The 13630-nt window shown below is 48.8% G+C and overlaps 1 protein-coding gene across 3 annotated transcripts in view; it reads left to right on the top strand.

The window, feature by feature from the left end:
- Nucleotides 1-13630, top strand: part of GOLM1 (golgi membrane protein 1) — an 82722-nt gene that overhangs the window by 17117 nt on the left and 51975 nt on the right. For all 3 annotated transcript variants that reach the window (XM_008071558.1, XM_008071556.1, XM_008071559.1), the window contains exons 4-5: nt 6758-6812; nt 10420-10522. In XM_008071558.1, coding sequence (XP_008069749.1) covers nt 6758-6812; nt 10420-10522 — 158 coding nt within the window. The remainder of the gene's footprint in view (nt 1-6757; nt 6813-10419; nt 10523-13630) is intronic.

The following is a 13630-nucleotide window of genomic DNA, read 5'->3' on the forward strand; positions in this document are numbered from 1 at the left end:
CCCCCCCCCCCCGGCCCTTGCCTCTCTCGGACCTCTCCTCCCACCCCAAGGGAGGCTGCCTGGGAATCCGTCCTGGGAAACCTCAGGATGCTGACGTGATTCAAGCCTGGACTCGATGTGAAGACGCCCTGTGGCTGAGTTCCCTGCGAGCGCTGTCTGGCAGCAAGCAGCCCACTATGGTGGCGGCTGCCCCGACGCAGCGAGCGTTTTCTGTACGTTGCTCCCCTCTTCCCCATGGCATGGAGACAGACCCTGGCTTCATACCCAGTAGAAAGGGCATTTCAGCACCTCACTGCTGGGAAGTGGTCACGGACGCCTCAGGTGTGGCTACCGCGTTCGGCTTTTGCCTTGTCCCTTCTTCCCCAGAAGACTGCTCAAGCCGGCTGGGGTGGACTCTGTCACCTTCTGTGCTGCCTAACCTGACACCACGAGACAGACGTGGGGTGGGACATGGGCATCTTTTCGTTTATTTTCTCTTTGGTTTCGGTCAGTGGGCACCTGTGATCACGTATGTTTGGACCCGTGGGTGGGTGCTGTTAGGCCGTTGGCTGTGGCCCTGTCGCCTGTACACTTGTGTCAGTTTTAGGTTCTCTTTAGTCCCTCGTGTCTGTGCACATCTGTCTGCAAAAAGTCAGACGGCGCAAAGGTGCTGCCTCTCCTGCAGGCAGAAGCAGAAAGGCTGCTAGGATTCCTCTGAGAACCGGAGCTTTCCAGATTGCTATTGCTTCTCCTTCCTCGTCTTTCCTCCCCCCTTTCCTCCCCTAGCCCGCCTCCCTCCCTCTGCCTTTCTCCTTTCTCCTCCCTCGCCTCCTCCCTCCCTTCACCCTCCTCCTCTCCCTCCTCCCTCCCTCTGCCCATTCCTCCCCTCCGCCTTCCTCCTCCCTCTTTCTCCTCCTCTCTCTCTCTGCTTGGGCTTCTCCCTTAAGCACCTGCAGTGTGCCTGGCCCTGGGGATGTGGGGGCAGGTGTGAGCCAGTCCTGGTCCTAGCCTCCTCCCATCGACTGTGTTTGTCCCTGTGCCAGGCACTCTTGGACCTTGCTTGGCAGAGCTGGGCACCCGGCTGATCCCAGGGTGGGTCCTGGGGCATCCTGGGCCCTCTGGCGGCATGTGGGAGGTGCTTTCCCATACCAGCCACCTTGCTGTGGCCGGGGTGGGCGGGTGCTGTTCTCTCTGTCCCAGGGATGTCTTGGCAGGAGCGTTCTGGGTGTGGAGCACCTGTGCCTGTGTGTGCTAGGTGTCTCCTGGATAGTGGGTGCTTTCTCAAACTTTGCATGGAGTTTTGCTTAGTCCACCCCATCCCCTTCCCTGGCAGCTCAGGCCTCATGCACACCCTCCTGCGGGGCCAGTTCCCACCCCGTTGCTGTCCACCCCACGGCCCCTGCGCCAGACCTCCTCTGCTCTTTCTGACCAGAATCCTCTGTTTTCTCTGATCTCTGACTCTGGCTGCCGTGCATGCACTCACCCAAGTGTCTCCTCCTGTCTGTGCTCTCACGCCCACTCACTCACCTTCTCACTCATACCCATGTTTCTTTCTCTTTCTTTGGATGGTAACATATACGACATAAAGATGACTGTTGCCACCATTTTAAAGTGCACAGTCCAGTGACATGTAGTGCATCCACACTGCTGTGCAGCGATCACCACCATCCATCTCTGGAACTTTTTCATCTTCCCAAATGGAAAATCCGAGCCCATTAAATGAGTGCTCCCCATCCCCCCTCTCCCCGCCCCTGGCAGCCATCTCTTCACTTGCTGTCTGTGAATTCAACTGGACTGTAGGCAGGTGGAATCCTGGACCCCTCATCCACGTATGTCTGCTGCTTCCCTTGGCATCACGTTTTCTACACGTTCATGTTCTTACCTTGAGTCCTTCTCTCACGTCGACTCTCGCTCTCTGTCTTTCCGTCTCTCTCTGTCTCCCCCCGCCCCCCATGTCCCTGCCATTTTCTGGACCCTGAATAACCCAAGTTGCAAATCCCTGTGCTTCCTAGCATCCTGCAGCTGTCTCTTGCAGTGTTCCGTTGACCCCCGGAGTAGGCTCTTAACTGTGACTTCAAAACCTCGGCCCTCTTTTTCTCTCCCCGGGCCCTTCCTCTGTGGGCTGGCGCCGAGCCTTCCTGTGCTGCTGCCAAAACTGTGCCTGCAGAAGGGTCTGTTGTCATCTCCACTGCCCCTGGCTCCTGCCCTCACTGGGGTCTTCCGTGGAGGGTCCACGGCCAGCCCCACCCTGCGGCCTGAAGGCCTGCTGCCTTCCTGCCTCCTGGCTCTGACTGCACGGCTTTGCTGAGCTCTGGAGTTCCTCCTGGGGTCATGGCCATGGGACAGCTGTCCTCTCTGAGGGTCCCCTCCCTCGGCCCCTCGTGGAAGTCAGGTGTGCAGAGCCCTCCTGTGTCCTCGCGGGGCCCAGTCCCAGCCCACGTCCTCCACGCCGAACAGCGGCATCAGCTGGGGAGTGTGGAGGTCAAGGGAACGCGGGGTCACAGAGGCTGGTGGCTTCATTTCCCGGGACAGGGTGGAGAGGTCGGGGGGCAGGGAGGCTGGGGGCGGCAGGCCTGCCCGCCCAGCCCTGTCCCAGCCCCGCTGCCACCCTTCCAAGTCGACCCGGCCAGAGGAGCTCCTGTGAAGAGAAGAATGCTTTGGCCGACCAAGCCTCCAGCCTCCAGCCTTGTTTCTATGGGAACTCGCATCCGGTGATCTGGTCCTTGGCTCGGGAACTGCGGGCCTGAAGCACTTGGGAGTCCGTGTTGCTTTCTGGTCGGTATTTGTGCATGAGTGTCTGTGTGAGTATGTGGGAAGTAGGATGCCATGAGTAGATCGCTCGTTTGCTCACCTCTGCAAATGCACATCCCTCGTGATGGGCGTAGTGTCCTTGTCAGAAGAGATACCAGCTCAAGCTGTCTCCCCCTCTGTCCCCTCCTCCCCTTCTCCCCTCTTCCCCTTCTTAGTCCTCAGGACCTGGTGCTGTCCCTGGCTGCAGGTGGCTGTTGGCACTAAACATGTCCCCATTGAGAGGTGCTGTAAGCATAAATGTCCTGGAGTGTAAAGATCTAGTGTGAAAAGAATAAAATATCTTATTAGCTTGTATGTGATGTGGCTTATACCTTGAAATGACAATTTGGATATACTAGGATAAATAAAATATTCACATTTAATTTCATCTGTTTTTTGAGGAATCGGGATAACATTTATATAACATAATATAACATTCACGTCTGAACCATTTAAAAGTATACAGTATAACTCAGTGGTTTTGGGTATGGCCACAGGGTTGTGCAGGGATCATCACTATCTAATTCCAGAACATTTTCATCACCCCAAAAAGCAACATGTACCCATTAAGCAGTCATTCCCTACTTTCCCCTTCCCTAGCCCCTGTCAGCTACTGATCTACTTTCTGTTTCTGTTCTAGACATATCGTATCAGTGGAATCATACGGTGTGTGGCCTTTGGGGTCTGGCTTCTTTCACTTAGTGTAAGGTTTTCCAGGCTCATCCATGTTGTAGCCTGTGTCAGTAATACTTCATTCCTTGTTATGGCTGAATGAATGTTTATCCCTGAATGAATGTTATCTGTTGATGGTCGTTAGGGTTGTTTCTACCCTGTGGCTGTTGTAAATAATTCTGCTGTGAACATTTGGGGACAGGTTTTGTGTGGAGACACATTTTCCTTTCTCTTGGGAATATACGCGGGTGTGGGATTGTTGGGTCATATGGTAGCCCCGTGATTCACTTTTTGAGAAACTGGCAAACTTTTACACATAGGCTGCACCATTCTACATTCTTATTATCTGTGTAGGAGGGTCCTAGTTTCTCTCTAGTTTTTCTACATACTTGTCAACACTTATTTTTGTTTTAAAGTTATAGCCATACTGATGGGTGTGAAGTGGTCTTCTCATGTTGACTTGCACTTACCTGATGACTAACGATGTTGAACATCTTTCACGTACTTATTGACCCTCCATAGGTCTTCTTTGGGGAAATGTCCAAATCTTTCGCTCAACCTGTTTCTTTTTGCTTAATTGAATGTGGCTACTAAAAAATTTTAGATTTTCACATGGAACTGACATTTTATTTCTGTTGGCTATCACAGTTTTGAAATTGGTTGGGAAGAGAAGACGGCAGTAAACACGTCACGTTCTTCCCTCATTCCTGGGTCATTCTCCGGTCAGTAAGATTAGCTTGTGCATTTTAAGGTTCCTCTCTCCGAGGCAGTAACAGGATTTTTAGCACAAAGAGGTTATCCAGGTGCCTGATTACAGTAGGTTGGCAGGGGTTAGAGAGGATGAGAATCCTCTTTAAGTAAGGCCGAAGGTCAAGGTGCTCCCCATTCTCAAAGCAGATGGATTATTTTAATGAACCAAGCAAGTGTGGGAAAAGCTGCCTTCTACCTCTGATGTGATCAGCATCCCACTTCCAAGTGAGCCTTCTGGGAATGCTTTTTAAAATGTCACTACATCTTATTGAGCTTTGAAAATGCGATAATGTGTTGTAGACTTGATGCTTTGGAAATTTATTATGAATCATTGAGCTTATTTTTCTGGGAATCTGATGCAGAAACAGTTTGATCAAATACACTTGTTTTCCATAACAGAATGGTCATAATAAACTTGCATGTGGGTGGTTCACGTCTTTGAGTTTAGTTTCTGGTTTAAATTTTGATGGCACTAACGGCCTCCTTGTCTATGACTGGCTGTTCTCAGGGGACAGTTGGCAAACACTGGGAAGTGCAGCCACTCAAAGTTCACTCTGCACTAAAATGTGAAAAACAACCTTGTTGTTTAGAGGAGAATACATAATTCATTTGAAAATAATTTTGTTGAGTTAAAGGTTTTTTTCTTCTTTATAATGTTTCATAGTTTTCCTGACAATGATTCAACTAGATTTTCTGTAGTGGGGAAATTGTGTATAAAAGATCTTGATAGCATTTTATGACCCGTTTTTCATTTTGCTAAGTAGAGGCTGTATTTTTACATGCATAAGTAAATAGATGGGGGAAGATAACGAAGTTATATTTTCTTTGGAAGAATACAGTCACATGGAGACAGAAATATCTTCGGATATTTCAAATTGCAGCAGTTTCTAAACCCTCAGATAGTTGCAAACTCGTATGTATTTTTTTGGGGAGGAGTTAAGGGGAATGGGTGGAAAAGGAACAAATCACATCGCTGTAATTTCGTATTGTGGTTCATCCAGGAAATAACAGCTTTGGGCTGATCAGCATAAAGTCATTTAAATGTTCCTTTTTTGTTTTGTTTTGGTGCTAAGGTTCAAATGGAACATGATTTTACTACCTGTGCAAGTTGGAAATCCAAGTTTACAGTTCAGTGGTGTGGCATATATGGGAGGGGGAAATACCTATAATTTATTATAAAAGATTGTGCATTTATTCTTACATGTTTAGACTTCAGTCACCTTCAAAATCCTTTCCGTTTGATGCAATGCACCTGTTGGGACATTTTTTTCCACTGCTCCAGACAGTTTTTGAACTTGTCAATTTTGATGCCTTTTAGTGCTTCCACCATTTTTTGGTCTCACCTCTTCCACATGGGCAAATTGTTTCCCTCTGAGGGTTTTTTCCATCCAGGGAAACAAAAAGAAAGCCGCTCTGGGCGAGATCAGGTGACTCGAGAGGGTGGGGCACGGGGGTCATGCCGTTTTTGGTTAAAAACCACTGAACACTCAGTGCAGTGTGGGCAGGTGCACTGTCATGGTGGAAGAACCAGTCACCTGTCTGCCACAGAAACATTCAGTGAGGCAGAACATGGCCTCTCACAGAAATGGTAGCTGGTGCACTGATGCCGATGGGTTCCAAGAACACTCACCTGGTGGGGGAAGCCTCCAAATGATAATTCTGGTTTTTTGGGGGTCCCCCTCATGTTTACATGTCATGTGGCCGAGCTTGAGAATGTTTTCATCCTGTCGGAGCTGGTGTTTGGCTTTACCTCTTAATAGGCGGGTGACCTCGAGCTACTTCTGCGATCTGCGCCTCAATTTCCTGGCCCCTAAAATGGAATCATCTACTAGCACCCTGTACCCCTGTTAAGAAGAGTAAGTGAGCAAATAATGGGACGTGCTGAGTAGAGGCCCTGGCATGAGTGTTTCCTCTGTGTGGTTGGCCGGTTGCTGTGCTAATCCACACTCACTCTTCTTACTTTCCACTTCTGTCACCTTGAGTCCTGTGTGGCTTCTGCCCTCCTCTCCTGCTGTAGTCTTTCCCAGCGTGGTGTAACTAACTGTGTGTGAAATCCGCCATCCCCTAAGCTTATCAGCTCTGAGGCAGGAGAAGCCAGGCCAGGAATTGAAATGCATCCGGAGGCCCCGGGCATGGAGTGCCCACACACTCGCTTTCCTTTTTCCTTCTGGCTGGTTGGATTCAGCGTCTGGTTTCTGGCTAAGGAACGGACCGTGCAGTGGGGTGTGGGTTGCTCGACAACCTTCCAGGTGCCCAGAACCCCTGCGGGACGGGGGCAGGAAGGGTCCGGGCCTGGCTGGGTCTTCCTGGGCCTGGAATAGAGCGGAGATCCCGTGCCTGCCTTCTCAGGCTGCAGGCTGCAGGCTGCAGGTTGGGGTGGGAAAGCAGGTCTGGTGTGTTTCTTGTCAGCTGCGGGTATCGGCAGTCCAGCCAGAGAGCACCTTCCCTGGCAGAGGCTTGGGGCTGGGTGGGTGGAGGTGGGGGTCCGTTCCCCCGTTTCCAACACACAGGTCTTTCCGAGATGTTGGGGTGCGGGTGTTTCATCTTGCACTCACTTTCCTTGCAGGCAGTTCTGGTGAATAACATCACCACCGGCGAGAGGCTCATCCGAGTCCTGCAAGGTAAGTCTTTTTCTCTTCACTTTGTCTGGACTTTGAGTGTACCCACCACCCCCGGCCTGTGCACATTGGACCCAATAGCGGATGTTTCATCTCTCCACCCTTTTCCCCCTCCTTCTTCTGAGACCTCATTGTCCATTATACCATTCTCTATGCCTTTGCAGATCCTTACTTTGGCTTATCATCCTGTGCTTGGAGTTGTTATGAGTAATTGAGCAATCTGTAGTCTGTTCTTTTTGCCTCTTAACTCCTTAAGAGGCTTTTCTTTATAAAAAAAAAAAATTCAGCCGGGCACAGTGGCTCAGCCTGTAATCCCAGCACTTTGGGAGGTTAGGCAAGAGGATTGCTTGAGCCCAGGGGTTCGAGACCAGCCCCGGCAACTTGGTGAGACCTTATCTCACAATAAAGCACAAAAACTAGCCGGGTGTGGTGACGTGCATCTGTAGTTCCAGCTGCTTGGAAGGCTGAGGCAGAAGGCTCATCTAAGCCCAGCTGGTTGAGGCTGTGGTGGCTGTGAGTGTGCCCCTGCACTCCAGCCTGGGCGACAAGAGTGAGACTCCAACTAAAAAAAAAAAGCTCTGAATGCATTGCAAGCTGTTATGTACAGAAGAGTGTGCTGGGTGTACTGGCTCATGCCTGTAATCCCAGCACTTTGGGAGGCCAAAGCGGGAGAATCGCTTGAGCCCAGGAGTTCAAGACAAGCTTAGGCAACACAGTGAGGCCTAGTCTCTACAAAAAAAAAATCAAAAAATTATCCAGGCATGGCAGTGTACACCTGCAGTCCTGCTGCCCAGGAGGCTGAGGCGGAAGGATTACCTGAGCCTGGGAGGTCGAGGCTATAGTGAGCTGTGAGCGTGCCACTGCACTCTAGCCTGGGTGGCAAAGTGAGACCCTCAACTCAGAAAAAAGAAAGAAGAGTCCAGACTCTTATGAACGTGTTAAGAAGTATGATATACATATGTGATCTGTTGTATACATGTACAGTATGTGTATGGGACTTGTTTTCATTAGCTCACCCTGAATTTAGGTTTTCTTCATGACACTTGTAAAACCTGCCCAGCCCTCTTCACTTCCATTTCTTTGCTGCTCCAACTCAGTTGTGGCGGCTGGGCATTCGTTTTCCTTTGGCTCCTTCTGAAGAAGTGGAGGGGCAGGAAATGGGGTGACAGCCTCCTGTGGGGTGCTCCTCCTTTCTGGCGGGGCGGGAAGTCAGCAGATCCAGCGTGGCCTGAGAACATGGTGAAAGGAGCACTGGTCCTGATCAGGAAGTGCCCATAAGTCCTGGAGCCTCAGTTTCCACCTCTCCAAAGTGGGACAGTCAGTCTCGAGCTACACGGTCCATGCAGTATCCACAAACCCCGTGTGGCTGATGAGCAGGTGACTTGGCAAGCAGAACAGAAGAACTGGATCTTTAATCTTTGTTAAATTTTCAGTAATTTCAAGCTGGCACTTAACTTGGTTATTGAGAAACTTAAGTATGTTTGGGGCAGTTAGGTGTATCAGTCCACTTCTCAACTGTAAGTTTTATAAAATCTAAATGCCATTCAGGACTTTATAATGAAAATTTAACAATGAATTGAGATGTGCTATCATGGTGAAAAACCCACCACATTTCACTTAGTATGAAAAAAGAGAAATTAAAATATCTCATTCATAGTTTTTATAGTCATTATTTGTTGCATGAGGATATTTTGTATCTGTTGGGGTAAATATCATTTACTTTTTTAAAATGTGGTTACTAGTAAATTAAAATTTCCCAGGGTGGCTTGCATGTTGGACAGCACTAGTTTAGAATTCTAGTTCTAACTCAGGTACTAAGAATATTAGTAGGCCTTTTGTGAAAAAGGGTGACTTTGCCAAATTTGTTTTGGGGAAATGTAGGGTTACACAATATAAAAGAGGTTGCCTCACTGGGGGCTGCTCAGAGCTTGCAACCAGCTGAGACACGCCCTGCAGCCTGTCCTCTACTTAGTATTTTTAAACAGCTTTGATTATGCATCTTTGACATGCAATAAAGTACACAAAGGTGTACAGTTGACAAGTTTTGATACAGCCTGTCAAGTAATGGCCACCAAAGTCAGTATAGCGAATACACTCATCACCTCCGAAAGTTTCCTTGTGCCCCTTGGTGATCGTTCCCATCCCACCCCATGCAACTTCGGATCTGCTTTGTAGATTAGTTTGCACTTTCTTTTCTTGAGTTGGAGTCTCACTCTGTCGCCCAAGCTGGAGTGCCGTGGCACACTCACGGTCACTCCAACGTTGACCTCCTGGGCTCTGGCGATCCTTCCGCCTCAGCCTTCCAAGTAGCCGGAACTACAGACATGCGCTATGCTTCTAATAATTGTGTGTATATACACACACACACAGAATCAGACCATCCATACCTTTTTTCGTGTCTGGTTTCTTTCACTCAACATAATTATTTGTGGGTTTATCCGTGTTGTTATGGATATCAGTAGTTTTTTTTTTTTTTGCTGAGTAGTATTCCATTTTCTCATACTTTGATTGTGGAATCTTTTTCAGTTAGGTTGATTGAAGTATATATACAAGAAAGTTTCATAGTGTAAAGTTGAGTAAGTTCTAACAGATCCTTAGTCTCACAGGCCACTGCCACTGCCGACTGCTCCAGGATACGCCGCCACCCCCCATCTCAAGCTCCGTGTGGTCAGTCTACTCCCCCACCCGGGCCTCAGGCACTCACTGAGGCTCTGTCTTTTCAAGGATGTCCCATATGCGCTTTTGAAATTGGTCCCTGTTGTTGTGTGTTTCCATAGTTCAAGGATTCTCTGTTTTGTTTTATTTCATTTTCCCCCAGAGAGTCTCATAAGTCTAGTGTTGTGAGGACAGTCCTTGGGGACGGCGGCAGCGGCATGTGTCCTGGCCTGTCCCGGGTTGTGTTTCGGCCCGGGCTGCTGCTGTTGCCTACTCTGGTGTCACCTCATAGCAGCCTTTCTTTCCGCAAAGCTTGGCTCTTTGTCAGCCGCAGCCCTTTCCACAGAGCTTTCCTGAGCCGAGTCGTCAGGGCAGCATGGACAGGGCTAAGAATTTCCTCAAAGAGAGCCGCAGTTTCCTGATGAGAGGGCTGGGTGATTAGCTAAGCACAGGGCCATGGAGAGTAGCTTGGCTGTGAGTTAGTGACAAAGGATGCTGGCATGTGACCTGGGGCTCAGAGCAGGGTGTCTGGCATAGCTGGCTGATGATCGGACCCAGCGTTGAAGTCAGTGTTTTACAAACGGAAGGATAAGCCTGCTGGGTACCAGACACAGTGGTATGTCTGACCTTTGGGGACAGCCTAGGACCTGCGAGGTCTGAGAAAGAAGTAGCCAGATAGATGCTCCTAATGTGCGTTACGGGTTGGAGCCCTCGGCGGAGGCAAGAGGCACTTGGAGGAGAGTGAGGATGCTGACCTTCCGAGCACCTCCGAGCCTCGGGGGTCGGGACTGCCGGGAGGGGCTGTGTTCCCTGCCCTTACTCTGTGCTCTCCGTGGTCCCTCCGTCTCCCTGCCGTTTGTGTTCGGATGCGTGAGTTTGCCTTTGCTGTGTCTGGCTGAATGCATGACAGCCGTGCTGGTGACCTCTTCCATGAACTGTTCTCCTCTTGGCTTAGACCAGTTGAAGACCCTGCAGAGGAATTATGGCAGGCTGCAGCAGGACGTCCTCCAGTTCCAGAAGAACCAGACCAACCTGGAGAGGAAGTTCTCCTACGACCTGTGAGTGTGTCTTAGAATCACATGGTACTCTCAGGTTTAAGCCACAGGTTTAAGCCAAGGGAACGGAGCGAGACCGACCCTCCACTCTCTCTTCCTGGGCTGGAGCACGCACCTTCCGTCTGGGCAGGGCTCTGGGAAAGGAACAGTCCCTTCAAGAAGTCATGCCCTTTCAAATTCTGTTTTTCATTTTGTGTCAGTGGTGCCTCTGAAAGCCATGGGTAAGCATTAGGCTCATAACACCAAAAAGGTACCTACACACACATACCCCCACACAGAGCGGTGCTCAGTGGGAAGTGATTTACTCAATATACTTTAAAATGTAACTTAAAACTCTATAAATTGCAGGTGTACTGGCTAAGTCAACAGCCTGATGGCAAAATATGAAGGCAGTTTATTGCTAGGTGATGGCATTTTTTTTTTTTTTTTAGATTTTTCGGTGTTTCCCCAAATTTCTGCAGTGAGAATAGAGTACTTTTGTAATCAGAACAAAGCAGTAACCGTTTTAAAAGTGAACTAAACCCATTAGGAAGGTAATAAAAACCAGTTTACAAGGCAGAGAATAGAGTTGTAGTCTGTTTATTTCCTCCCGCTTTTTTCTCATAAGAACAATGTGAGTAAAGCTTGGGAAACTTGGGATTCAAGAAAGCCCCACCCAGGGCCCACCCTCAGGTGTCTGTTCTTTTTCCCAACTTCTCTCCAATCCATGACCTGGTTCATAGGTGTTTCTTACTTAACTGCAGTCACCATAGACATTTAAATGATTTTTTTCACATACTTGGATTATATATTTAAAAATTCGTATAGCTGTAAAATGTTTTATCTTTTGCAAATTATTATTTTGGATTATTTCCTTCTAAGACAGACGCAACTGTAGGTCTGGCTCATCACTAGGTATAGCTTGCTTTCTAAAAGGATTTTGGCCACCTGCGGGTCACTTGCTGTGCACACCCATTGTCTGTTCATGGCAGCGTCTCCCTAGTCACTTCTAAAAACACATAAAACGAGAAACACAAAGCCTCCAGTACACAGCTATTCAGAGGACACGTGCCAGCAAATGCAGGGAAAACAGAATTGTCCCCCTTGCAGGTGGAACCTCATTCAACTCTGCCAGTGGTGCCCAAGGGGGAGCAGCCTTGCCCCCAGGAGACCTTTAGCTACATTAGAGAGAGTTTTGTTTCTCGCAGTTTAGGGGAAGGCTGCTACTGGCATCTAGAGGGTGGAGGCCAGGAATACTGCTGAACACCCTGCAATACACAAGGCAGCTCCCCGCAGTGAAGTTTTTGTCTGGCCCAAAACATCTATAACGCCAAGACTGAGAAACCCTGAGTTAGGCTGGTAATTTAAAAATTGCATTTGGACAGAAATGAGGTACCCCGGCCTTCTTATTTTTCATCCTCAAATGATACCTTAGCACAAATATTTCCCTTACCTGGGTTGAAAGCTTATCAATGGCCTCCCTCGATCAATGTCTACGCAGAAGATTCTCACCTAGCTGGGAGTCAGCCGGGGCCCAGTGACTGGGAAGGAAGCTCTGTTCCTACATAGCAGAGCTCAGACCGAGGTGGTGACGTCTTTAACCAGGGCTGGGAATGCATGTGAGACACCCTCCTTTTTCTCCTAGCAGGTTGATACCTAGGCCAAAAGCCCTTTGTGACTGGCTGCATCTAGTTCCCTGCATCTAGTGTCCAAGGGCCTGTACCAGATATAGGGTGCCTTCTGGGGGTGATGGAATGTTGGCAGTAAGAAAGAGTTAGTTGTTTTTAACTTTCTTTGGATTATTTACCCCTTTTGAGATTCTGATCAAAAGTATGGATTCTGTGTTAGCAAACTTATAAATGCTTATAGTATACCCATAAAGTTGTGCATTCCATTTGTGGGAATTCTTAGGGCATCTGAAACATACCTGCACACCCTCCATGAAAACACCCCATCTCTTAGATTCCTTTTATAAAAGGCAGAGCCGAGGACACAGGAGCTGATGAAAAGGTCAGGTTTCCTGATGCACAGGTTAGGGTTCTTTCCTCACAATCAGCCAGCACCCATCCCACTTCTTACTCCTGCACTCGTGACAGACGTCACTAAGCAATCACTGCACTCCTTCCAAACATAGCTTTGTGTTCTTCCACCCCGAAGCACTTAGAGTCAGCACATGAGGTGAACCTCTCACCATCTCATCCCCATGCTGTGAGGAAACGGAGTTTGCAAAAGCTGCTATTGGAATGTGGCGATCAGCGTCCTGGATGGTGGGTCCACCCGTCTTGAGAGATTCCTGTATTAAGCACATGCTGTTAATGGTGCTCTGGCCATCACTTGGACCAGTCGGAATAATCATGAGTGACCAAGTCCTGCATGTCTCTCCAGTTTAGCTCCTGTTAATTTTGGGACATTTGCCATATACATTTAAGAAAAAGGCCGCCTGAGGCCTTCACGATGTAGCACTCTCCTGACCCATTTCTCGGAGCTTGAGCTCTGCACTGAGGTTGTTAGCTCCATGCTGCCAGAGGGGAATGTGGAAAGCTGAACTTTCTCTGCGGGGCTGGGAGACAGAGGCTCTTTGTGCTTGATTTTGGCAGGATTGGGAGCAGGTGAAAGCAGAATTTCCCTTTTGTCATTTGAAAGGTTCAGGGATAACAAATGACCTACTCGTTTAGTGCTTCAGGATACACGCGTCTCCCTTCATTCACCGCGTTTGAACTGTGCACTAGTATACCACCTGTGGCTCAGATGTTTGTGAAGATTTTATTCAGGAGAATTTTTCACTTGATCTCTCAGCTGTCCAGCGTCAGGAATGCTGCATTTCATTATTTCTGCAGCACCCCGTACCCTTCTGTGTCTGTGGTACATTGTGACCCAGGGATGCTCTGAACTGAAGGGTCTAGTCCAAGAGCCAGAGGTAGAGTGTGGTACTCACACTGGTCTCTGGAATGCCTGTGACTCAGAGAATGTGGGCCGTGTGTTGGAGAGAGCAGGCAGGAAGCCTTGAGTCTGGCTTCCGGTTTCAGCTTCTGCATTTTTCTTTTCTTTTTTTTTCTTTTTGAGTTGGAGTCTCACTCTGTCGCCCAGACTGGAGTGCAGTGGCCACTCCCGGCCACCACAGCCTCGACCTGC

Source organism: Carlito syrichta, unplaced genomic scaffold (assembly GCF_000164805.1).
Source record: "Carlito syrichta isolate Samal-C Ts95f unplaced genomic scaffold, Tarsius_syrichta-2.0.1 Scaffold314366, whole genome shotgun sequence".
Lineage (NCBI taxonomy): Eukaryota > Metazoa > Chordata > Mammalia > Primates > Tarsiidae > Carlito > Carlito syrichta.